Raw genomic sequence first — 24971 nt, 5'->3', positions numbered from 1 at the left:
GAAGCTGGAATATTCTACCCCCCCCCCCCCCCCCCCCCCATACATCTGCAATCTATTTTCACCACACCTTACTTTCGCCCACTGAACCCACAGCTCATACTGTCACTGCTGCAATCTGTTTTTGTTTGTCCTCCCATGTTTTTGTGATTTCCTTTACAGAGCTAGATGACTTTGTTCTTCACAGCAAGGTCAAAGAGGAGAAAGAAAACAGAGTGATTGATTCTGCTTAACTTATGTTAAATTTCTGCTTCAGCCACAATGAGATTGTTAAGAAACCCTACGGGGTTATAAACTATTCATTTACCCAATTGTTACGAATACACTAAATGGCCAAAAGTACAAACTACACTTCCAGAAAAATTGAAGCCATTTTGTAAAATGCAGCCTAAGCAAAAGTCTGTGATTTGTTCTTTCTCTCATTTATTTATAATTTTCAGTGTTTTCACTGACCAACTTCATTGTATTTTGGAAACAGAAACAATTAAGAACTTAATGCCTGCAACTCAAAAAAAAAGTTGGGGCACTGTGTTACTGTGTTACATCCCCTTTCCTATTAATTACACTTTTAAAAGTTTAGGAACTGAGTATAATAACTGTTGCAGTTTTGCAAGCAGAACTTTTGCCCATTCTTGCTTGATAAAAGACTTCAGCTGCTCAACAGTCTGCTACTGCTGTTGTCGATTTTTCCTTTTATTGATGCACCAAACATTTTCATTAGGAGACATATCTGGACAGCAGGCAGGCTAGTCAAGCACATGCACTTATGAATAAGCTGGGCACTGTCTTCCTAAAATAACCATGTACTTCCTTGAGGGCAGCATGTATCACACTAAAGCATCAACAGCACCTTTATACATTTGTCAGTCATCCATGTTGTGGGCACTGATGCCTCTATACCATGACAGAATCCGGCTTTTGCACCTTTTACTGTTAACAGTCTGAATGGTCATTTTTTATTGGCTTGGAAGGCCTATTGTTTTTTTTTCCAATTTGATGACAGCTGAGGCCCAGAGAGTTTGTTGAAGTAGCGGTATACTGTGTTAAGTGACAATAGTTTTCCAAATTACTCCAGAGGCCACACTGTATGAGAAACCATCAGGCTACTATGATAAATATAGCAATCATGTCTGAGGGCTCAACGGTGGTTACAGGCCTTGCCCTACACAGACAGAATGTTTCACAATATTTTGTAGAGTAGACGGTAAAATACCAAAAATATTTGCAAACTTGAATTGAGGAATGTTCTTTTTGAACTGATTGAGGTGATGGCAGCTTGGTGGTTTAGGTACTGGACCAGTAAACAGAAGGTTACTTGTTTAAGCCCCAATCAATGCCAATTTGCCACTGTTGGGCCTCTGAGCAAGGCCTTTAATTGTATTTAATCATAGTTGTAAGTCGCTTTGGATAAAAGCATCTGCTAAATGCTGCAAATGTAAATGTAAGTGTAACAGATTGACAATTATCTCACAAAATTTGGCACAAAATTATGATACATGACCCATCATTGCTTACAAAGATGGATCCTACTTTTATACCCATTCATGATTCCCTCACCTGTTACACCTGTTACCAATTCACCTGCTTATTATGGAACTTGAATATTCTGCCAACGTCCCTCATTATTTTGCCCATGCCAACTTTTTGAGTGTGTTGCAGGCATTAAATTCAAAATGTTTAGATTTACAAAATACTTCAATACAATCTAATTGGTCAGCAAAAGCATTAAAAGTAACTTCTTTGCAATTTATTCAGTAAAATAAAGGAGGTTGAATACATCAAAATGTTCAATCTTTTCCACAAATGGGGTTTAGATGTAGGCACTTGACGATGAGATTATTGGACATCCCATTTCAAAACCATGGGCATTACACCTTGAATTGAGAAATGTTCTTTTTGAACTGATTGACCATTCTCTCATGAAATTTGGCACAAAATAGTGAGCCACGACCCATCACTGCTTACAAAGGTGGGTTCTCCTTTTATACCCAAACATGATTCCCTCATCTGTTATCAATTTACCTGCTTATTGTGCAATGTTTTCAAACACTGTAACTTAAATATTCTGCCACCTTCCCTTATTATTTGATTTACAGAATACAATCAACAATTGGTCAGCAAAATAATTAATTTTTTTTTTGTAATTTTCTAAATAAAATAAGGAGGTTTGCAATTTTCAAAATGTCCCAACTTTTCCACAAATGAGGTTTTTAAGTAGACCATTGACGATGAGATTGTTGGACATCCCATTACAAAACCATGGCCACCTAAACTGCACCTAACTGCCGTCTAAACATGAACTACACCTCACAATCAGACTCGCTCATTATACTACATCTAAATTCTTCTCTAGACATGTCAGGTTGAATTTTCCCTCATGCTACTGTGAGCCTGAGTGTTCTGTTCTCTCTCTGGTAAGGAAGGCAGGGCTGTGTGAGCTCTAGACAGCCTCTCTATGTATCTTACTGCAGAGACTTCCTGCTGCAGCTCAGACGATCGCTTTCTCAGCTCCGTGCACTGGGCTTCACTCTGAGCCAGCTCCTCCTTCAGCTGCTCTACCTGTCAGGAGAGGCCTCTGTTACTGCATCAACCGACACGACATCCCGAAGAAGACATGTTCTCTTTGCGTGAGACCAGTCACCATGCAGGACACGTGGTATTATCTTGAACATTGTGTGAGTAGCATATGTAGACAAATCAGCATTAACCATGCAGAAATAAAGTGCAGACAGGTGAAGGTTAAAAAGCTTATTATAATAAAAAAAAACACTTGCCAAGAAAATGTCTCACATGTATCATCAATAACATCTCAGTTACTCAAAGTTGTTAGAACATACCGTTAGTTGTGGAAAACAGCAATTGTAAAAAGTACATCTCAGTGGTGTGAGGGGAAAAAAAACTAGAAAACAGCCAGTCCTGTGAATATTAGCATATACTGTAGATCAGAGTTTTTCAAACTTTTTTTTAAGCAACCCACATTTAATCCATGATTTTTACCACGACCCAGGTAACACAAACGATGCATCAAAAACACAAAACAAAATCTAATAATTAATTAATTAATAAAATTTGTGACAATCTGGTCCTACTGTGGCTTACAAGATGTGACATAAAACATCCACAAGTTCATGTACAAATTCATTTCATGTTTATGTGCCTGTTAAAATGTGTTTATTTGGGCCACTCAGGTGGCGCAGAGGTAAAATACGCTAGCACACCAGATCTGGGGTTTCGAATACATCGTATCGAATCTCAGCTCTGCCATCCGGCTGGGCTGGGCGGCTATATGAACAACGTTTGGCTGTTGTTCATACAGGGTTAGGGAGCCTGAGAGGGACCTCATAACTGATGCAATTACAACCTCTGCTGGCTGGTTGATGGCGTCTGCACAGAGTAGTGGAATAATGCTGATCAGGGGGTGGCTCTCCGTGCACAGGGCACAAGTGTTTATTTAATCATTATTACATAATGCTCTAATCCACATGTGCAAATCTCTTACATGCCTCTATAAAGAATTTAATAAAGGGTGTGAAGAGATTTTTATTTATTTTTCTCTGCAACCCTTTTTTTTTTGGCTCACGACCCACCCAAGTGTCACAACCCAAAGTTTGAAAGAGCCTGCTGTAAGATTACAATGTTTTTTTCCCTTCTAGTATCACATACCTTATTCTTCATAAACTTGGAGTGACTGCGATAGACCTCCATCTGCTTCATCTCCTCCTCCCTCTCCTCTGTACTCAAAGCTCCATTAGACTTCAACATGTGAACTTCATCCTCCAGTTCTCTCACACTGCGCTCCAGTGAGCTGATCTTAGAGTCCTGATGTCAGACGAGCGGGGGAAAAATAGTGTCAGAGATGCACATAAAACTGGAGGACAAAAAACTATGCAATATAAGAACCTACCAAGATTAAAGGTATATTTATATTTAAATTTTTGGCATTTAGCAGATGCTTTTATCCAAATTGACTTACAGTACTGTGACAGTATATTGTCTAAGCAATTAAGGACCTTGCTCAAGGGCCCAAAAGTGGCAACCTGGCAGTGGGGCTTGAATCGGCGACTTTTGTATTACTAGTCCTGTACCTTAACCGCTAGCCAACAACTGCCCTACACAGATATAGAAAATAAGGTATATAAGGTATAGAGTTTAATATAGTAAATAAGGTATAGTAAATAAGCAGACTAATGTTTACTGTTTACTAATCTGCCACCATGATCACCATGATCCCTAAACTGAAAGTGATTTCCAGTGTTAACAATTTTTAGAAACACACATATGATATTTATTTTCATTCATTTGGGTTTAATGCCATCCATGTTTAACACGTGTGTCATTCAATGGCAAGACAGGTATTATATTTCTGTCTGCTTATTTTATCTTGTCTTCATATTTTGGGGTCATTTTATATTTTCATTTTTATGGCTGCCAGGTAGGTTCAAACTGCTCTTGCGTTGTCTTGTGTAAGAGTGTCTGTTATGATTTCAGACATGTGTGCATGTTGTTTTTTGTTGGGGTATTTGAGGCATTCTATCAGGATGTGCTTTATCGTAACAGTTTGGTGAGTTTTCTCCATTTAAAAGATGTTGGTGAGTTATTCTGGTGTGGCTGATTCCACACCTTGTGTGTATGACTTGGTCTATGCATCGTCCTTAGTGTGTCCTTGGTTCAATGTTATTGTTTGGGTGTATTTCACACAGTTTGTTGGTGGTCTGAGTGTTCCATTCAGTTTGCCGTTTCATGATGTAGATATTTAATTAGTAGTTTTATATCTATTGAAATAATTTTGATGTTTGTCATATTTTATCTCGTCACATATAAGGTGTAAAAGTTGTTTTTGGGGCAGATAATTGTTTGCTATTGGACAGGACCAATTTTAGTTTAAATTTTATAAAAGCACTATCAATAGTACTGTTAAACGCTATGTAATACATACAATGAGATTTGGGACAGAAGCAGGAAATTGAAGTAAAGTTCAATGGCTTAAAAAAATAAAGAAATCAGGGACACTCCGGTGGCGCATCGGTAAAGCAGGCTAGCCCACAAGTGCCTAGATCTCAAGGAACTGACTCAAATGGTAAGCCAATTTCTCAAACATTTATTTTTTAAAGACTTTTTTCTGGATTATTCCTCCTTTGTCTCTTTAACCCAGGTTGTGAATCTGCTTCCGCTTGCACAACCCCCAATCTGATCAAATAGAGCCAAATCACCACACGCTCCTCCTACACGTGTCCAGTCTGAGGCCACTTTTTATCCCTTGCCGATGTTACATTCCCACAGTGGTTTATTGCATCCAGAGAGCCACGATAGGCTCCATGTACAGTTTGTACAACTGTTACTGCAAAATGATCTTGTTACATATGTCATTTCGCCATATTTAGGCACACACACCTAGTGGCATTTGTAATGGTCGTGTAACCTGCGGTGCTCAAAAGGTAACAATCATAAACAGAAGATTTTTGTATATATGTATATTTGAACGCAAAAACAAGGTGATTGGGTTCAATCCAGGGTTCGAATACCCAGTGGTGCTATCGTCCAGCCTGGTGTCTACATACTATCTGTACATGTCTGTGAAATTGCATGTGTGACCGAGCCATAAAAATGGATTGGCGTCCTGTCCGGGGTGTGTTACTACATGCCGCCCAGTGATTCTAAAGAAACTTTGTTTGTGTGTTTATTAGGATTTTAATGTCATGTTTTACACTGTGGCTACATTCATGACAGGAACGGTAGTTACACAAGGTTCATCAGTTCACAAGCTAAAGAAACTTAAACCACAGCAATCCTGACCAGGATAAAGTGATGGTAAAACATGAAAATGAAATGTGGGAGAAACTGAATGTAAGAACATAACAATAATAGTAATTCAATTACACCCACAATCAACTAGTCAGCCACATTTCTGGACAGGGAACAGACCTCCTCCCTCTTATGACCTCTTATAAACTTCTGTACTAAAGTAAACTAAACAAAGTTCTGTATAAAGTGGAAATATTGTTTAAAGGAATGGATGAGGTTATGTTTTATCAGCACTGATAAGTCGTTATGTCTGGATAATGCAAAACCTCAGTTAAAAGAAACGTGATCATGTCTTTCTGAACACAAAATAAAGGTTTATATGTAACTATAATGTCTTTAACACCTCTGTTTCTGCCAGTCTTTAGCTTTTCCCATATACTGTTTAGTTAATCCAACAGAAATGCATTCCATACATTTACCAAAATCAACATCTTTCTTTACCCTCCTCTCCCCACCCTCTCACACACTTGCCTTCATCTCGATGACTGTCTGCAAGGCTCTGGTTTTGGCAGATTCGGGCGCTCCGTCGTATCGTCGATGAAGCTCCTGAGGAGAAAGCAGAGAAAAGGAATCATGAAAAGTGAGCGTCATGAAAAGACAGCGATTCCCTTTACAGACAGCCTCTTTACCCTAATTTCATATCATCCCAGCACTCATGCAAAGCCTAAAGCAAGAGTGAAAATAAAATAAAATTCTATAAATAAAGGAACCTCATATTCAATGCTTTAGTTTAAATTTTACCACTTTTTCCTTCCTGTTGAATCTATTTCACTCCACGACGCTCTTGCTTGCTAGCCAGGTTTGTGAAAATATATTTATTTACTGACAAATTACTGTCAGTACTGCTTAACATTAGCAAGCAGTTGCAAGAAAACATTGCTCAGATGCATCACGCCAGCAAAGATGGTCTTGCAAAAAATTTTGGTCTGGAAAGGTTTAATATAATTTACTGAGATGTGTAACCAAGAGACAACCTTTCCATCCAGCTTTTTCATCCTTGCAGAATTCTATCCTCTGCTACCGTTATAAATAATTATTTGCAAATAGTTTATGCTTATGCAAATATGCTTGTTAGTAATTCAAAGGTTTTGGCTCAAAACCAAATAAACAAATTCATATTTTAAAGTGAGTGATGGACTAATACATACAAGACAATAGACTTCTTTCACCTGGTACATTATTAAAGCAACTTGATACATACAGTGAAACTGAACCCTAAGTCTTCACATGGTTTGAAAAAAGCTCAACCCTCAATGGCTCTATAAAATTTTATATGTAGTTACAAAGTGTATTGGCTCTATTATATTTCATATGTAGTTACAAAGTGTATTGGCTCTATTATATTTCATATGTAGTTACAAATGTGCATTGGCTCTATAACCTTTTATACATAATTATGAATGTTTATCAGTTCTATATGATTTTATACATAATTACAAATGTATATTAGCTCTATAACATTTTGGCACAAAGTGGTAAACCACGACCCATTACTGCTTATAATTAATATAATTAATTGAAAATTATGTCACAGACCATGAAATGAGCCATTTCCCATGTAATATGCTATTTGCTGTGAAATTCCAAATTTAAGATGCGTGTTTAGCGATTTAACATTTTCATTTGCAAAGCGTATGAAATTTTAGGAACAATATGAGGCGTCCTCACAATCATAAGGCAATTAAGTTAGTCTAACAGACTGTGGTGTAGTTGGCTGACAATGTTTGATGTGTGTGTGTTTACATATTGAGTGCATTTTGTCCCTTTGGGGATTCCATAGTCAATGGGAATGTGTGCTTCTCTACACACGTGATCAACTCTGTGCTGCACCTCAAAAGAACAAACCAGTAAAGTGTTCTGCTCCTGATAGTTTGTCTACGTACAGTTTATTTCTTTCTTTAAACTCTAAAGACGCTTGATTACACTAGCAATCAGTTAGACAAAATGTTTAAGATGTGGAAGTCTAAAGCAGCTAAAAAAAGGACTCAGGTAACTGAGTTTGGAAAAATCCCAACCAATTCTGTGGACACAATTCTGTGAGGCTGTGTTGAAACATGGATGAGTATTTTCATCTTCCAACTATTAAGGTAGGCTGTGCTGTGTATTGTAGCTTCTATTTATTCTATCATTCAATTCATGAGTGTTTTTTAATGATTTCAGTGAAATGTGGCTCTTTTCTTAAAAAATCTGTGAAATCTGTATCTTTTTTTTTTTTAAACTAGGTCAGTGAAATTAAGCACATTTTCCTGCGAATTTAGTAGGGCCCTACTTATAAATACTGATCCTTTGTTGGATCCTCATTTTATACCCAGTCACGATTCCCTCATCTGTTACTAATTCATCTGCTTATTGTGGAACGCTGCAACATAATATTCTCTAAACTTTTCACTCTTATTTTGCCTCTGTCTCAACATGTGTAGAGTATGTTGCAGGCATTACATTTAAAATGTGTTTAAAGTCTAAAAATTTGAAATGTCTTTCTTCTGCTGTTTCAGGAGAATGAATAAATCACAGATTCTTCTGTCCATTGCTTTATTACAACAACTTTTTTGAAAATGTGGGTTGTAATCAGAAACGTACTTGACTAATGACTTGCACATAATTACAAAAGTATATCACAGTTGTAACATTTTATCCATAAACTGAAGCATGAGTACATTCCCAAGCAGCAGGGTGCATGTTTACATACACAGACTAATAAGATAACTAGATAATTAGACTATGTTAATAATCCGATTAGCAAATTACATAATCTGATGACAAACCTTAGGTGGGTCAGTTAGTAATCTGATTTCTCAGTGTGATGGTTTTAAGCTCTTATCTTTTTACTGAGGTTAAAGCATCAAAACTTAAATGTTTATATTAAGATTAAAGATATTAAGCAGAGAATTTTGTATCCAAAGCAACGTACATTAGAAACTGAACACTTGCTTAAGCCTTGTTTAGAGGCCCACGAGTGACTACTTGGCGGTGGCAGGGTTTGAATCAGTGACTTTCTGATCACTAGTGCTGGACCTTAGGAGCTGATTGCTTACATAAAGCAATGTTTGCTTTTTATATACTCAGTGATCTTTTAGCGGAGACGCTGGATGTGGTGAAGTTGATATTTAATGACATTTTCAGTGGCGAGACGGTAAATGTAAGAGAAGCCCTACAGTCATGTTTATTAAAATACACTCCCAAAAGAACAAGGGCTGCTACAGACCCATGTTAATGCCCACTGTTTTCAAAGTGATATTTGGATGTTGTGCTTTTGCTAGTATTTAGTCAAACAGTGAATCTATACAAAAAAAATATCTTTTATAGACACACTGAAAATGTTACTTGTAAAAGATGTGTATTTCATGACTGTCTACAAATTTCTGATATATATATTTTTAATTATAATTTTTACTAATGTTTGTGTGGAGGACAATTCTCAGCACTGCAATGTCACAAAAATGGTAATAACATTGTATGTGTGTTGCACTACTATGAGTATCATCAGGTGCAGCAGTGTTGTTGGGATCTGTAAATATGGTTTAAATGTACTGGCCACTTTATTAGGAACACACATCATATTTGCATTTGCATGTCAGTAGGGGTCATATGGGGTCATATGGTACAATTGAAGACAAATTGTACAAATGTACAGATGAATAACTATCAGTACCTGTAGAGCTGCAAAGTTCATCTGTATAGAAGATGTAGCTTATAAAATGTATGAATAATTAATGAATGTGAGGTATTATTCAGATAGGTGTACCTAATAAAGTGCTCAGTGACTGTAGAGTGCAGTTCAACCTTTCGGCACAAGGTGTCAGTGTTCTGTCTAAGGAATCTGCTGACTGGAACAGGAAAAGACTAGGTTGTCAGAGGCCTCGTTTAGTCTTATGGGAAAAATCACCTATATGTTGTGATTAAGATATCATTTCAGAAGCTGCTGAAGCTCTCAGCAGACATACTTTATTGTACGTGACAATGTACCGTTTCAAACTAGGGTCCTTCAGCATCTGCATCAGGGTCCAAGAGTAGTTTTAAATGTCAGACCAACTGTACTGTAAACATTTCTTTCAGGCATTTAAAACTGATACTTATGCCAAGTTCACACTACACGACTTTCCCAGTCGTCAGGTCGCTGTACAGTTCACACTACATGACTGAATCTCTTGCACTCGGGAGTCTTTCAGTCAGTGTATATTTCACACTACACGACTGATCGGCGATTTCACACTACACGATCCATCACCAACTGGAATCGCAGGTGAGCTTCTCTACGTTTAGTCACGAGAACAAACACGAGAAGTGACCAATGGTTTAATGATACCACGTCCAAAAATGCACGTCAACAAGTAGCGAGTGATCAAAGTTTGTGAGCTGATGTGCAGCGTAAAATCAAAGAGGAAAATAAATGAATCTGAGTGGATTTGGCAACACAAACAGTATAGATGGTTCTGTAGTAAGTTGGAGGTTAATTAATAATTTTGTAATGCAGCGTGGGTGTTATGTTTTGTAGAGGACCAAATCAGAAATACTGTAAAACGTGTGTGTGCCGGTGTATCCTGATATAAACTATATCCTCTCCTGCATTTCCCCTCACGCTGTATCCTGCGTTCTCATTGGCTGTTCGACATGTCACTCATTTCCAGTCGTACATCTGAGATCAGATATCTGGCTTGCTAGAAAACTCGATCCAGTCGCCGAGCGGTCGGCGAGCCGGTCGGGTCGAGTTGTTGGATAGTTCACACTTAGCGACTGAGAGCCGAGTTTTGATCGCCGAGCGAACGCTGAGTTGCTTCCGACCCGGAAAATCAATCGCCGACCAGTCGCCGAGCGAAATCTGGCCAAAAATCGTGTAGTGTGAACTAGGCATTAGATGAGCCCAGATTAGATAGATGGTCAGCCTCAGGTGGTCACATGACCCTGTTTTAAATCTTTAAGTGTGGCCACTTATTATATAATTGTATATGTTTTATTACCACCAAATTATTATTATTTATTTATTAGGATTTTAACGTCATGTTCTACACACTTTGATTACATTCATGACAGAACAGATAATTAATGGTTACCCAAGATTCATAAGTTCATAAGTTTATTGTCAAACACAATCATGGACACATTTGTATCTCTAATTCTCCTCACTTGCACGTTTTTGGACTGTGGGAGGAAACCGGAGTTCCTGACAGAAACCCACACAGACACGGGGAGAACATGCAAACTCCACACAGAAAGGACCCGGACCACCCCGCCTGGGGATCAAACCCAGGACCTTCTGGCTGTGAGGCAACAGTGCTACCCACCGAGCCACCATGCCGCCCTAACCACCAAATAAACAAGACATCATTTCTGTAGGGTAAAGAGGCAGGTGCTCAGCATCTTTGTCAAGTAGCATGTTAACTCTCAGTTTCCTGCCACCCTACAGCTACACAGATTACACACCCCAAAGCTATTTGCTCAGCTACGATGAAGATCATTTATTTATTGATCTAGATGTTTTATGACATGTTTACACAGTGGTTATATTTACAGCAGGAAAGGTAGGTAATTCATATTTCAGTGCTTGTCAAGTGTTGTTCCTTAGATCTGCATGTTTAGACCAATTGTTCCAATTGTCTTTGGTATTGCAATAGATTGGCCATTATCATACTAAACAAGGACTATTTCCACATCCTCCTGCTTTAACAGAATGAACATGGATTTTATCATACATGCTTCACATCACACGTGACTCCCACATTTTTCCCTTATGCAGTCCATGCACATACTGTATGCACCTTATTTATTTTATAATCTCCATCGCACAATTTTTTACTTGAAGTTTGTCAGTGTACTGTACATCTTCATTGCACATTTTATCTGATGCGGTACTGTTTACACTGATCAGCCATAACATTAAAACCACCTCCTTGTTTCTATAATCTCTGTCCATTTTATCAGCTCCACTTACCATATAAAAGCACTTTGTAGTTCTACAATTACTGACTGTAGTCCATCTATTTCTCTACATACCTTTTTAGCCTGCTTTCACCCTGTTCTTCAATGGTCAGGACCACCACAGAGCAGGTATTATTTAGGTGGTGAATCATTCTCAGCACTGCAGTGACACTGACATGGTGGTGGTGTGTTAGTGTGTGTTGTGCTGGTATGACTGGATCAGACACAGCAGTGCTGCTGGAGTTTTTAAATACTGTGTCCACTCACTGTCCACTCTGTTAGACACTCCTACCTAGTTGGTCCACCTTGTAGAAGTAAAATCAGAGACGATCACTCATCTACTGCTGCTGTTTGAGTTGGTCATCCTCTAGACCTTCATCAGTGGTCACAGGATACTGCCCACAGGGCGCTGTTGGCTGGAAATGTTTGGTTGGTGGACTATTCTCAGTCCAGCAGTGACAGTGGGGTGTTTAAAAACTCCAGCAGTGCTGCTGTCTTATTCACTTATACCAGCACAACACACACTAACACACCACCACCATGTCAGTGTCACTGCAGTGCTGAGAATGATCCACCACCCAAATAATACCTGCTCTGTAGTGGTCCTGGAAGAGTCCTGACCATTGAAGAACAGAATGAATGCAGGCTAAAAAGCATGTACAGAAATAGATGGACTACAGTCAGTAATTGTAGAACTACAAAGTGCTTCTATATGGTAAGTGGAGCTGATAAAGGGTTTTAATGTTAATATATGAAAGTATTGGGACACCCTTTTTACCTTTTGAAATTAGGTATTTCAGCCATAACAATTACTAACACGTGTTATAGTCAATTATATAAAGAAAACTATATGCATCCAACTTTGCAGCAGCAGTTTAGGGAAGGCCTCTTCCTGTTCCACCATGACTGTCCCCTGTGCACAAAGCAACGTCTATTACGACATGAAGAAAAGCCTGGTGTAAAGGAACTCAAATGACCTGCACAGAGGCCCTGACAAAGCCCTTCCTACCAGGATGCCCAGTTTGGTTTTATAGCCAAGTCTAGGAAAGTTGAAATGTGCCAAGTCTTAGTCAAACTTTCAGTTTTAAGTCAATTTTTGCAACTCTTAAATCCATTGAGAAGTACTGTTGTAGACCACATTTACAGTGGCCACTAAATAATACAGCACAGGATCTGGGTAGAGTTTTATTTGAAATCATGCGAACTCTATAAACGTCACACACTTAATAGCTTCTTAGCTCAGAGGGAATTTGTAAAAGCCAATGTGACAAATCTGCCTTCAACTAAATTAACATTTTTTTGTGCTCGGCATCATCTGTCTCTTTTCATCACTGTCCTCCTCCATCTCTCTGGTTTCCATAGCAACTAATGTTCAATGCCTTTAATTTGTCTCTCACCGTCTAGAATTCATGAATCAGTAGTCTCATTGAATAGAAGTACAGTCCAAACACTTCTGAAGTGCCCCTGAACTCAAACATATTGTAAATGGTAAGCAAATCTTTGATGACTGATTGTGGTTATATACATGACAGGGGAGATGGGAGGACAAAATAAAGGAAGTTAGCAAGTAGCTAGCTGGCCCACTCTGGCAGGGGGACTTGAGATGATTCAAATTTGTACATTCATAAAAATGCAATGATCCTGATACGTCTATGGTGGGTCTCGTCCATAGCTGCACCACAGTACTATTGGTTTTTGATACAGGGGAGAGGGGAACATAGCAGCATGAACACACAGACATAGATAGACTATGCTTTTTAAAAATATGGTCACATGACCACGAGCCTGTTGGACATACTATTTCAAAAACATGAGCATTAATACTGAGTTGGTCTATTCTATGCAGCTCTATTCTAATCTGGAAAGACTTTGCTATTAGTGCTGGCTGATAAAACAATCTTGATTTGTATTGTGATAAACTTTTTCTCAATTATGGTGATAAGCTTTGTGCATATTTTTAAAGCAAAAGTTTGTTCGTTTTTATAATACCATGTTATCACATTTATGATATTCATGACAGGAATCAGTGCTTTATGCTAGTTTTATTGGTCTTGTGTTATATACACTATATTGCCAAAAGTATTCACTCGTCTGCCTTCACACGCATATGAACTTAAGTGACGTCCCATTCTTAATCTATAGGGTTTAATATTATGTCAGCCCACCCTTTGCAGCTATAACAGCTTCAACTCTTCTGGGAAGGCTTTCCACAAGGTTTAGGAGTGTGTTTATTGGAATTTTTTACCATTCTTCCAGAAGCGCATTTGCGAGGTCAGACACTGATGTTGGATGAGAAGGCCTGGCTCGCAGTCTCCGCTCTAATTCATCCCAAAGGTGTTCTATCGGGTTGAGGTCAGGAGTCTGGGCAGGCCAGTCAAGTTCTCCCACACCAAACTCGCTCATCCATGTCTTTATGGACCTTGCTTTGTGCACTGATGCGCTGTCATGTTGGAACAGGAATGGGCCATCCCCAAACTGTTCCCACAAAGTTGGGAGCATGAAATTGTCCAAAATCTCTTGGTATGCTGAAGCATTAAGAGTTTGTTTCACTGGAACTAAGGTGCTGAGCCCAACTCCTGAAAAACAACCCCACACCATAATCCCCCCTCCACCAAACTTTACACTTGGCACAATGCAGTCAGACAAGTACTGTTTTCCTGGCAACCGCCAAACCCAGACCCATCGTCACTCCAGAGAACACATCTCCACTCCACTAGAGTCACACTAAAGTCCAGTGGCGGCATGCTTTACACCACTGCATCCAACACTTTGCATTGCGCTTGGTGATGTAAGGCTTGGATGCAGCTGCTCGGCCATGGAAACCCATTCCATGAAGCTCTCTACACACTGTTCTTGAGCTAATCTGAAGGCCACATTAAGTTTGGAGGTCTGTAGCGATTGACTCTGCAGAAAGTTGGCGACCTCTGTGCACTATGCACCTCAGAATCCACTGTGTCATTTTACGTGGCCTAACACTTCGTGGCTGAGTTGCTGTCGTTCCCAATCGCTTCCACTTTGTTATAATACCACTGACTGTTGACTATTTAGTAAATAGTGGAATATTTAGTAGTGAGGAAATTTCACGACTGGACTTGTTGCACAGGTGGCATCCTATCACAGTACCATGCTGGAATTATTTTCAGTCTTATATTATTGAGGAATTTGAGGATTATTTCTGTATTATCAAAAGTAAAAAAAAAAAAGCGAAGGTAAGCCGTCTGACTTTAGTGACATTGTTTCAAAGAAAGGATGATGGAAGTGGTTTGGAAGTCTGACCAAGTGCAGTTAAGCCCAAAATGCAAAATGTCACCATCCAGCACTGACAAAGTCAGGAAACACTACCAATTTATTTTATCATTTGAAAAAATACCACCCAGTCGAGTACACAGAGTGTGTAATAAAAGGGCGTTTGTGTGTTGTTAACCAGTCATCGAGCAGTGGAATTTCTTTCAAGCAACAGTCACTTGTGGCGTCTTTTTCTGCCGTTATCCCGTATGAAAAAAAGTCAAAACAGCACCGTCACCTATTTCATGCCTAAAGAAATTATGCCAATTAGTACGGCAGAGAAAGAAGCCTCACAAGGTATTAACTACCTAGTAGAAAATATTTTTTACAGATGTTTTAATGTTTGAGATTGCCCTGAGAAAGTTTTTGGTTTATTTAACAATTTTTATAGTAAGACCAAAGTGTTAGTCAGTTTTTACTATTTGTGTTCATTTGTGTAATTTGCATGCTATGTAGAATTTATATTATGTTCTTGTACTAAAAAATAACTATACTTTAAAATATATTAAAATAGTACTACTAACGTATTTAGTCTGCAATTTAAGGATATTCTTTAAAAACTGTGACCGTGTTAGCAAATGTTATATCATGATAATTATCGAGATGGATCAATATTAAAAAATGTATTGTGATTATATTTTTGGCCATATTGCACAGCTCTATTTGTAGTATGTCTGTGGAATGTTTGGTCCATTCAGTTTAAAGAGCATTTGAGTTCGGAAACTGTTGGGACCAAAGTTGGACTGAAAAGACTGGAAGAATTTATGGTCCAGTTCATTCCAAACATTTTCAGTGAAGCTGAGGTCATAGGTCTGTACGGGCCCATGAAAGGTCCACACCATAATCATCATAGAGATCTTTATAGACATTGCTTTGTGCACAAGTGCTGATTTATGCTGGAATGTGAATAAGCCTTTCAAGTTGGAAGTCATTTATTATATAACTGATTTTATACAGCTGTTTTCAATGGGTGTGGCTGAAAAAAAAAAACTATGATTAGAATATACAACTAATTCAACCCCTACAAGAGCTTGTGTGTGTGTAAGAACACGCCTGGTTCAGATAGATCACAACTAGGAATTGGAAATAACGACTAATTGGAAATATTACTGTCTGACTGGAATGTGAGGTTAGTACAAAAAGCATTGAGTATCTCACCTCCCTGAGGACGCTGGTCTCCTTGTCCCTCTGCTCCAGCAGGCTCTCCAGATGGTGGATGTGCATATCGGCTTCAGCGAGGCGCCTCGTGCGTTCGTGCTCTTCCTCGGTGGCCTTGGCCGACAGCCCTTTGCTCTGCAGCATCTCCAGAAGCTTCTTGATGGACTCGTCTCTGGCACAGAGCGTCTGCTTCTGCGTGTCGATGCGGAGCTCCATCTCCTCCAGTGTCTTCCTCAGGAGGAAGAGTTCTTTGGCTTGCCTTTCGTGCTCACCGTGCAGTCGGTAAAAGTTCTCCTCCGTGAGCTCGGCTGTGAACGGCTCTCCCGGCCTGGCGCCGGGGCCGTCCTGCTGGAACAGCTGGTTCAGGTCCCGCTGGATACGCAGCTCATCCTGAAGGGCCTGGATGGTCATCTGGAGGTGCTAAATGAGGAAAACAAAGAAGGGTGGGTCAATATGGATAATGCTTCTACACTCGGGTATTAACTTTCCCATCACGAATGTGGAAGAGTATGTTGACCCTCAAATTTATTAAATTAAAATGTTTGGTCCCACCCATCACTAGCAGGTGTATTAAATCATAAACGTCCAGCTTTGTAGCAACAGTTTGGGAAGGGCATGTTTCCGTTCTAACATGACTGTGGCCCTGTATACAAACCAAAGTCTTTGAAGTCATGGTTTAAAGTTTGATGTGGCCTGCACAGTAATAACTTTGGAATGAACTGGAACGTCAAGTCCAAGCCAAACCTTCTCGTCCAGCATTAGCGCATGACTATACAAACTAAATGGGCATTAGTTCCTACAAACAGTTCTGGTGTTTTGCGGCAAATATGATGGAAAGCCTTCCCAAAATTTAAAGTGGGGAGTCTAACTCCATATATTTATTTATTTATTAAATATTTAGTAATTTATTTAGTAATTACTGGTTACACAAGAGTCATCAGTTCACAAGTTTAATGTCAAACACAGTCATGGACAATTTTGTATCTTCAATTCACCTCACTTGCATGTCTTTAGACTGTGGGAGGAAACTGGAGCACCCGGAGTAAACCCACGCAGACACGGGGAGAACATGCAAATTCTACACAGAAGGGACCCAAACCACTCCACCTGGGAATTAAACCCAGGACCCTCTTGCTGTGAGGCGACCGTGTAACTCTATATAAATGACCATGGTTTTTAGATTAGGATGTCCAACAAGCTCATGGTAGGGTGCCCATATGCTTTTGTCTATAGAGTGTCCTGGTGGCTCTTGATAAACGCTGCATTATTTTACTCTTAATGTACATATAGGCTGTATTTAATCCATCACTGTATGTTTCTGGTCAGAGGCTAATCAGCTCAGCACAGCAATTTACAGCCACTTTAATCAACAATTTCACTAAGACTATTTAGGTATACGTGCCAGTACAGTTTTTTTTTTTTTTTTACATCTCTTAAAGGCTTAATTTACTGTTGACTGGGCAGTGGAAGCTCAGCAATTAAGATACTGGACAAGTAATTAGACGGTTGCTGGTTCAAGCCCAATTACCCCCAGGTTTCCAAGACCTTTAAAATTCTTAGAAACACTGTTGGGAGTAATGTCCAGAAGTTCCAATATATTGGCACAACAGCGAACCATCCTGGCCATGGGAGCCAGGTCGTAGAAAGTCAAAATTTCTTCCATCGGCCTTAGAAATTTCATCAGAACAATGAAGTACAAACTATGTGTTACTGCAACAGACTTACAGGACGACCTGATAAAAGCTGTGACAAATGTGTCAATGGCAACCATCACTTAATCAAAGACTTCATGGCTACACTCCACAACACACACCACTCTAGACCATGAAGCACAGGAAGGGTCAACTTGTCTATATCAGAAAGAATTTAGATAGGCCTGCAGAGTTCTGGGACATAGTTCTATGGAGTGAAGAATCAAAACTGAACTGTTTGTCCATATGGATAAGAAGTTTGTCTGGCACGAGAAGAGGTCATGGTCAGATTCCAAGATTCCACAAAAGAGGAGTCAGAAGCTTGTTAGCACTTACTGAATTCGCCTATTGGAGGTTAACCAGGCAAAAGAATGTTCCACCAAGTACTGAGACTGGTGGTGAATAATAATGCACATGGGAGTTTTTGAAAGAACTAGATGCTTTTCATTTAAACTCAAAATTGTTAAATTATGTAATCAACGTAGCTTTTAGATATCATCATAATACCATTTAAGGGGATTGGGGTGGGGGTTAATATTTCTGATTGATCTACAAGCACAAATACACAGGTATAAATTCAAAAGACAGAGTGTGTATTTAAAGTGGATGTATGCATTGGTAGTGAAAACAGAAGTGATTCAGTACTTGTTTCCTCTTGGCGTAAAGAGACACTTGTCTAGGATTGTTTGAACTAAATTCTCCTCCTTTCTTACACTGCATGATTTACCTTAAACTAAACAGAGCTCATGCACTGGAGCCCGGACCCAGTCTTGAAACATGAGATGTACTTTTTTGTACATGTGACCTCAGATGTAAACAAACATTGCTGCCATGAGCCAGACACAACATGCTGTATAAGCAGTGAAAGACAGAAATACGGGGCACTTACATGGCACAGCAGTCTAAACAACTAGCCCCTCACGGGTATCAAATTTAAATATTATCTGTGCTATCAACCTGGCCAGGAGTCCAACATACAAAATTGGCCAAGTCTGACGGAGGGAGGGTGGTCGATGGGGTTCCTAATAGCTGCTGCAAATGCAACCTCTGCTGGCTCGTCAATGCTCGTCCACTGCTAGTATGATCAAGAAGAGCCGGATCACCACACACCCCTTCTGACGTGTTTATCTGTGGGTGCTTCTTATACCATGTGTTGGGTTCCCACACAGATCCGTATCACATATGGACAGCCACGCAAGGCTTAACGTGATCAGTCCTGAATACTGAATATCACAAAGGCAGTGTGAAGAGACTCAGTCCGACCTTCCCTCCCTCCAACACGGCCAATTGTGTTTGTGTCGACACCCAGCCAGGCCGGTGGCTCTGCTGAGATTCAAACTAATGAAATAGTCTGAACACTCATTAGGCACACAAAGGCAGTGTACTCCGTCCGACCTTTCCTCCCTCCAACACGGCCAAATGTGTTTGGGTCGGTGCTCTGCTGAGATTCAAACTAATGAACTAGTCTGAACACTAGTTTGTGGTGTGCTACCGTGTAAAACCGCTGTGTACTTCGTTTTACTGTATATTGATTTAGCCTCTCATGATGGCGTAAAGCATGTTCTTCTACAAGACTGTCCATGTCAGTGTTCCCTACAGTACATGACTAAGTTGTAAACATTGAAAATGTTAAATCCACCCTCCACCTACACTCCAGAACTTTCCAAGGTATATGACATATTTGTTATAGACTGATGTGGATGATACTGCAGCTTCAATCTTATCAGATGCATAAGAAACAAGGTTAAAAACATGGTTAAAGTAAAGCTCGAGGGAACATTACGTTGCTATGGTATTTTTAGTAGAACTTAATGCACTCAATAGATGCCAGCAGGAAAAGGTCGGCCTGGTCGAGCAGGAAAGGCTCCACCTTACACATTTTGATAAAACTATCCCCTCTAAGATACTTACTGACGTTAGTCAGAGTTAAACTGCAAGGTACTTGTTTGTTTTTTTCCACGGTCACAGAGCTGACCTGCAAATGGAAGGGACTCGAGAGGGGAACTAAAGCGCCAGCTGGCATCACCATGGTAACATTAGGTCTTCCTCGACATAATGACTTCAAAACAGGTGATAAGCACCGTCCGGCACTCTGGTCATCTAATCCTTCTGTTCCAGCTTCTATCCTCCACTCACCTCTCAGCCTCTTTCAACTCAATCAGCTGACTCTGAAGTGACTTTCACCCGGTAGTTTCCAACTTAAAAGGGAAGAATGACTAAAAGGTACTAAAATAGAATAAAGAATGAATCAAAACTGTGACTCAAATAGATGGAAACCACATAAAAGCAATGACAAAATGAGTATAAATACAGTAACAGTAAAAGAAGTGATAGTAGGCTAAAAGGAAAAGGGAGGCATGTTGTCCTTTTGTGCAGCCGCAGGAAGGAGTAATAGATTAAAGAAACATTAGCGGGCAGACAACAGCCTGTCACTGGACATTTGCTCATTGAGACAGAGAAACATGCACTGTGAGTCATGACACAGATCCATGCAAATATCTGGCCTTTTTCTGACTGATGCAAGGACCAGATTTTTCTCCATGATAATGCAGCTTTTTTTACAGCATTATTTATTTATTAGGGTTTTACCGTCATGTTTACACACTTTGGTTACATTCATGACAGGACAGGTAATTACTCAGTACACAAGATTCATCAGTTCAAGTTTAATGTCAAACACAGTCATGGACAATTTTGTATCTCCAATTCACCTCACTTGCACGTCTTTGTACTGTGTGAGGAAACCCACACAGACACAGGGAGGCGACAGTGAGGCGACAGTGCTACCCACCGAGCCACCATAAAAATAAAAAAAACTGTAAAAGGGCTACGCTAGGCTATGCCCCATGAAACACTAGTGAGATGCCATGCGCCCAGTGTTTCCAGTAAAACCAGAGCCCCCATGACCCTAACCAGGATAAAGCGGTTGAGGATAGTAAAATGAAATGGAAAAATGATATATTAAGGTATCTTTGCTACAGTTGCAGTGGATCTTGCATCATATGAAAACTGCGGGTGCAAAACAGCAATCCTCTAGAAGCAAGGGTTAAATTCAGGTCCTCAGGACCCATGTTTGTGTGGCTGTGCAGCACCCACTCTCAGGCTTTTGTGCTAATGTGCCACCTTACTTGAATGTTAAAGAGAGATAATAACATTTGTGTGATTGAATATTCATTCAAAATAATACATTAAAATTTTGTCTTTTAAAAGATGGTAGAAGCCTTAGATAAAGGCAGAGCAACTTAATGACTACACTGCCTTTTCCTAATGGTGGCACCCATCAGCACTACACCAGAATACAGTAAATACAGTAAACATTCCATTTCTTAATAATTTACAAATACATCAGAGAAAACATTACTTTTCAATGGCAAAAAAATGTTGCCATGCATCAGTAGACTTCACAACCCAGGCACTTTTCTACTTAAATACATGAATCAAGCCAAAATGTTGGCCGCATTGTAGGTCATGTGACCTACAGCAAAAAGGGTCAGGAAGACACATTAATTGCCACATTAAAAGATCTGGTGGCGCATCCTAGCACGCATACACAGGGTATTTAAAACTCTATTCAAATTTCCTATAATAATAATAATAATAATAAATGTTTAATTGATTTATTTAATTCTTTTCATTTTTTTTCCCATCTACAGATTCATCTTGGTCAGGGTTTGGACAGGTCCAGTTTCAGTGGGAAACACTGGGTAAAAGGCAGGAATACCCTGGACAGAGCACCAATCCATCTCAGGATTTCAGCATCTAGCCAACCATGTCTGTGTATGCCTGGCTGACAGCCTTTCAATGGATTTTATTTGGAAGTGGCCATCAAATAAACCAGAGGACTCTAGGTCATTAAAATAATAGGCAGACTTCACAATGTGAGCAAGTTCTAACAACACACCCGGTTTCCAAAATCACACGGCTAAGTTACCATCACAACACGCAAGCCACGGAAAAAAACACAAGGTGGGAGAAACAAATAGCAGGCTGTAAAAGTCCAGATGCAGGCAAACAGAGGTTCAGGGATTGCCCTGTAAATATTGACTCCTGTTCACTGTGGTACTTTAATGGCACCATGGAGACAAGACTCTGCATTATTCATGTAGCTCGTCCTGCTATGCTTATCTCAAACTGTGTGTGTGTGTGACAGAAAGAGCATGCAAAGTAAAAGAACAGACTGCCACCTTAAAACAATACTAAACATTTCTCCATCACTAGCCTCATAACAGCCTGTATTTTCCACCACTCATACATTATCAATAATAAAAACCCTTACTCAGTGGATCAAAATTCAGAAATGTATTTCACTGCCATGTCCGAAAAATCAGCCTCTGTACTGCCTGGACAACATGTGTGTCTCTTCGGCATTATATAGCCATGCAAAGCTCTTTGTCCTGGTCATGGTGGCGGGGGTATGGTTTCCACAATATCACTGGAGGCAATGCAGTAACAAACGCAGAGAGGATGCCAATCCGTCCCCCCAATCATGTCTATATGTAGACATTCAAATGGCCAATAGTACGGCTGTGGATTCGGATCCTAGACCCCATCAGCAGTGAGACAGCAAATCACTTCATGCCACAGGTTATGCCATGTCTCACTGGCTCTTCCAGCTAACATGTTTTTATATGCAGTATTTCTGTCAATAAATATAACAACTCGGACATGGTGATTCGGCGGGTAGCACGGTCACCTCACAGCAAGAAGGTCCTGGGTTCGATTCCCAGGTCAGGGCTCTAGAGTGAGACCAATTTGGTCGTACATACGACCTAATTTCTCAATGGTGCGACTGAAAAAAATCTGAGGTTGCACCGGTGCGACCAGCCGTTCGAGAGGAAAAAAAGTCTCTGTGACTCTGAAAGTCTCCGGTGCAACAACAGACACACATTAGATCCATATCTAATCATATCTATATGTCTAACCAATCAGAGATAGTGAAGGGCGGGACCAGCGTCTTCAACAGTGGGCGTTACACAGCGAAATTTAAGAGTAGTAATATCATGGCGGAGTGTGTAGAATATGTGTGAGCATCTGTGCTGCTGTTACAGATGTTGGTTTTTATGTAAAAACATCAAACAAATATCAGTGATTAGAAGACGTGACATGTTTGTCTCAGTTGTTGTTTTCTTTAGTTCACTGATGTGAGAAGAGTTTTGCGCTTCGCTTTCACCGCGACTCTTGGCACAAATAACCGATTTACTCAGCGCTCGACTCGAAAGATAAAACATCATTAAAGTTCCATAATACAAACAAACATCTGTGTGTAATAACCATCAAACCCAGTCTAACAGCTCCACATGTATCTGTGTTTAGCTGGATTTACTTCACGTGTGGTGTTTATATTTCACGTTAAGCGTTGTTTGTTCTGTCCGGGTTACTTTTACCACATCATATCACAGTTCTTTTTTTTTTATGTCAATAATATGCGTCTCGTTACTGCATTAACCATATGTAATATTCTTATCATTAAATGAGATTTGAAGCCCTTAAAACACTTGCACTGTTAATTTAGATTTTTTTTTTTGTTTCATTTATCTTGAGTTTAAATTTCAGCTTAGTGAAGCACTTTAATCACCAACACTTTTTCAGTAAGTTACCTTTCTTGAAGAATTGTGCTTCAAATAAAGAACTTTATGTTGACCAGATTATTAGTTAATCATTTACAAGGCAATATTGCCTATATGGACAGCGAGAAAAGAAAAAAAAAGTGAACCTGTAAAACTGAGGTGTTAAATGCGATGCGGTCGAAAATTTGGGTGCACCTAACTTTTGTGCTGGTGCACCTAAGAAAAAAAAGTGAGGGCACACCAGTGCAACCAGTGCAAAAAGTTAGTCTAGAGCCCTGCAGGTGGAGGAGTACAGGTCCTTTCTCATCGTGTTTGTGTGGGTTTTCTCTGGGTGCTCTGGTTTTCTCTCACAATATGAAGACATGCAGTCAGGTTAATTGAAGATACTAAAATTGCCCTAGGTGTAAGTGTGTGTGCCCTGTGATAGACTGGCGACCTGTCCAGGGTGTTTAGTACCCTTCGCCCAGTAAATTGTACCCACAGGGACCCTGAATAGGATCAAGTAAAACAGAAAATGAATACCACAGCGTTTATGCCTTTGACATGCATCCAAAACTTCTTTCTGCTGGCTGTGCCACCGAGCACCAACCTCAAAATAATAAACATTACTGACAACATTGAAGGACAGTATTAACAGTTTATTTATGGGCAGTTTGGAATCCACTTTATTTTTATGAATGTAACGAAAAGGTGGCGCAGCGGTAAAAACGATTGGCCGGTTGCTTAGTTGGGGCGGGTGGGACAAAGAACAGGATGTGGGTCTCTCTCTGTCAGAATGCGATTACGACCTCTGCCGGCTGATTAGAGGCGCCTGCACAAGAGATGAGGAAGAGTGCCCTTAGGGTGTGTCTCTCCGCATGCAACGCTAGGTGGCGCCAAACTCATCAATGTGTGGGTGGCAAAGATGCATCCTGCTGCTGCTCATGTTTCGGAGGGGATATGGGTTAGCTTCGATCTCCTCTGTCAGGTCAGGGTTCGGCATAGACAGAGAGGAGGCACGATGCAAATTGAACAGTTGGATGCGCTAAAGGGGGAGAAAAAGGGGGGGGGGGGGGGGGAAAGGGAGAAAAAAAAAAGTGTCTTCTGCAAATGTAAAAGTTTAATGTGTGAATGTGTGCCCATTCAGGCTATTCAGTCAAAAACCCATTGTTGAACAAGAACGTCCGGTTTGCAGTTAATGTTCCCTAACTTTGGAAAAAAACCTTCCGGCGGCAACAAATTTGGAGGCATATCATTTATTTTCTATCATTCATTTTACACAAACGTAAGCTTAGCTATGAAAATGACGCAAACACTTCAGTTCACTATCAGTACTTGGAGACGTTTACTATTAGGAAACATTAATGGGTTGGATAAACTGCTGCAGGCTGAATAAGCAGCCATTAATAACAAACCCTTGGCTGTTACTTATCAAAGATGATGGTGAAATGAAATCTTCTCATAGTTTCATAGTTTTAGTAAATGGAGCAAAGTTTTGTTTTAAATATGAAAAAATCTGGCCCAAAACCATCATCATCTGTCACAGGAAAGTAAAGAAAGCTGGTCTGCTGTAAAG

At 39.8% G+C, this 24971-nt stretch overlaps 1 protein-coding gene across 6 annotated transcripts in view; it reads right to left on the bottom strand.

Annotated features, from left to right (window-relative positions):
• erc1b (ELKS/RAB6-interacting/CAST family member 1b) overlaps positions 1-24971 on the bottom strand; it is a 339387-nt gene that overhangs the window by 275412 nt on the left and 39004 nt on the right. For 4 of the 6 annotated variants that reach the window (XM_062995237.1, XM_062995260.1, XM_062995252.1 and 1 more), the window contains exons 3-6: positions 16159-16578; positions 6271-6345; positions 3661-3816; positions 2464-2556 (exon numbers count right to left, since the gene is read on the bottom strand). In XM_062995237.1, the coding sequence (XP_062851307.1) occupies positions 2464-2556; positions 3661-3816; positions 6271-6345; positions 16159-16578 (744 nt within the window). The remainder of the gene's footprint in view (positions 1-2463; positions 2557-3660; positions 3817-6270; positions 6346-16158; positions 16579-24971) is intronic. The other 2 variants (XM_062995245.1, XM_062995275.1) reach the window with 1 other exon arrangement.

The sequence above is a fragment of the Trichomycterus rosablanca genome, chromosome 1, assembly GCF_030014385.1.
Source record: "Trichomycterus rosablanca isolate fTriRos1 chromosome 1, fTriRos1.hap1, whole genome shotgun sequence".
Taxonomy (NCBI): Eukaryota; Metazoa; Chordata; class Actinopteri; order Siluriformes; family Trichomycteridae; genus Trichomycterus; species Trichomycterus rosablanca.
Note: the sequence above shows the minus strand (reverse complement) of the source record. Positions and strands in the feature narration are given on the sequence as shown.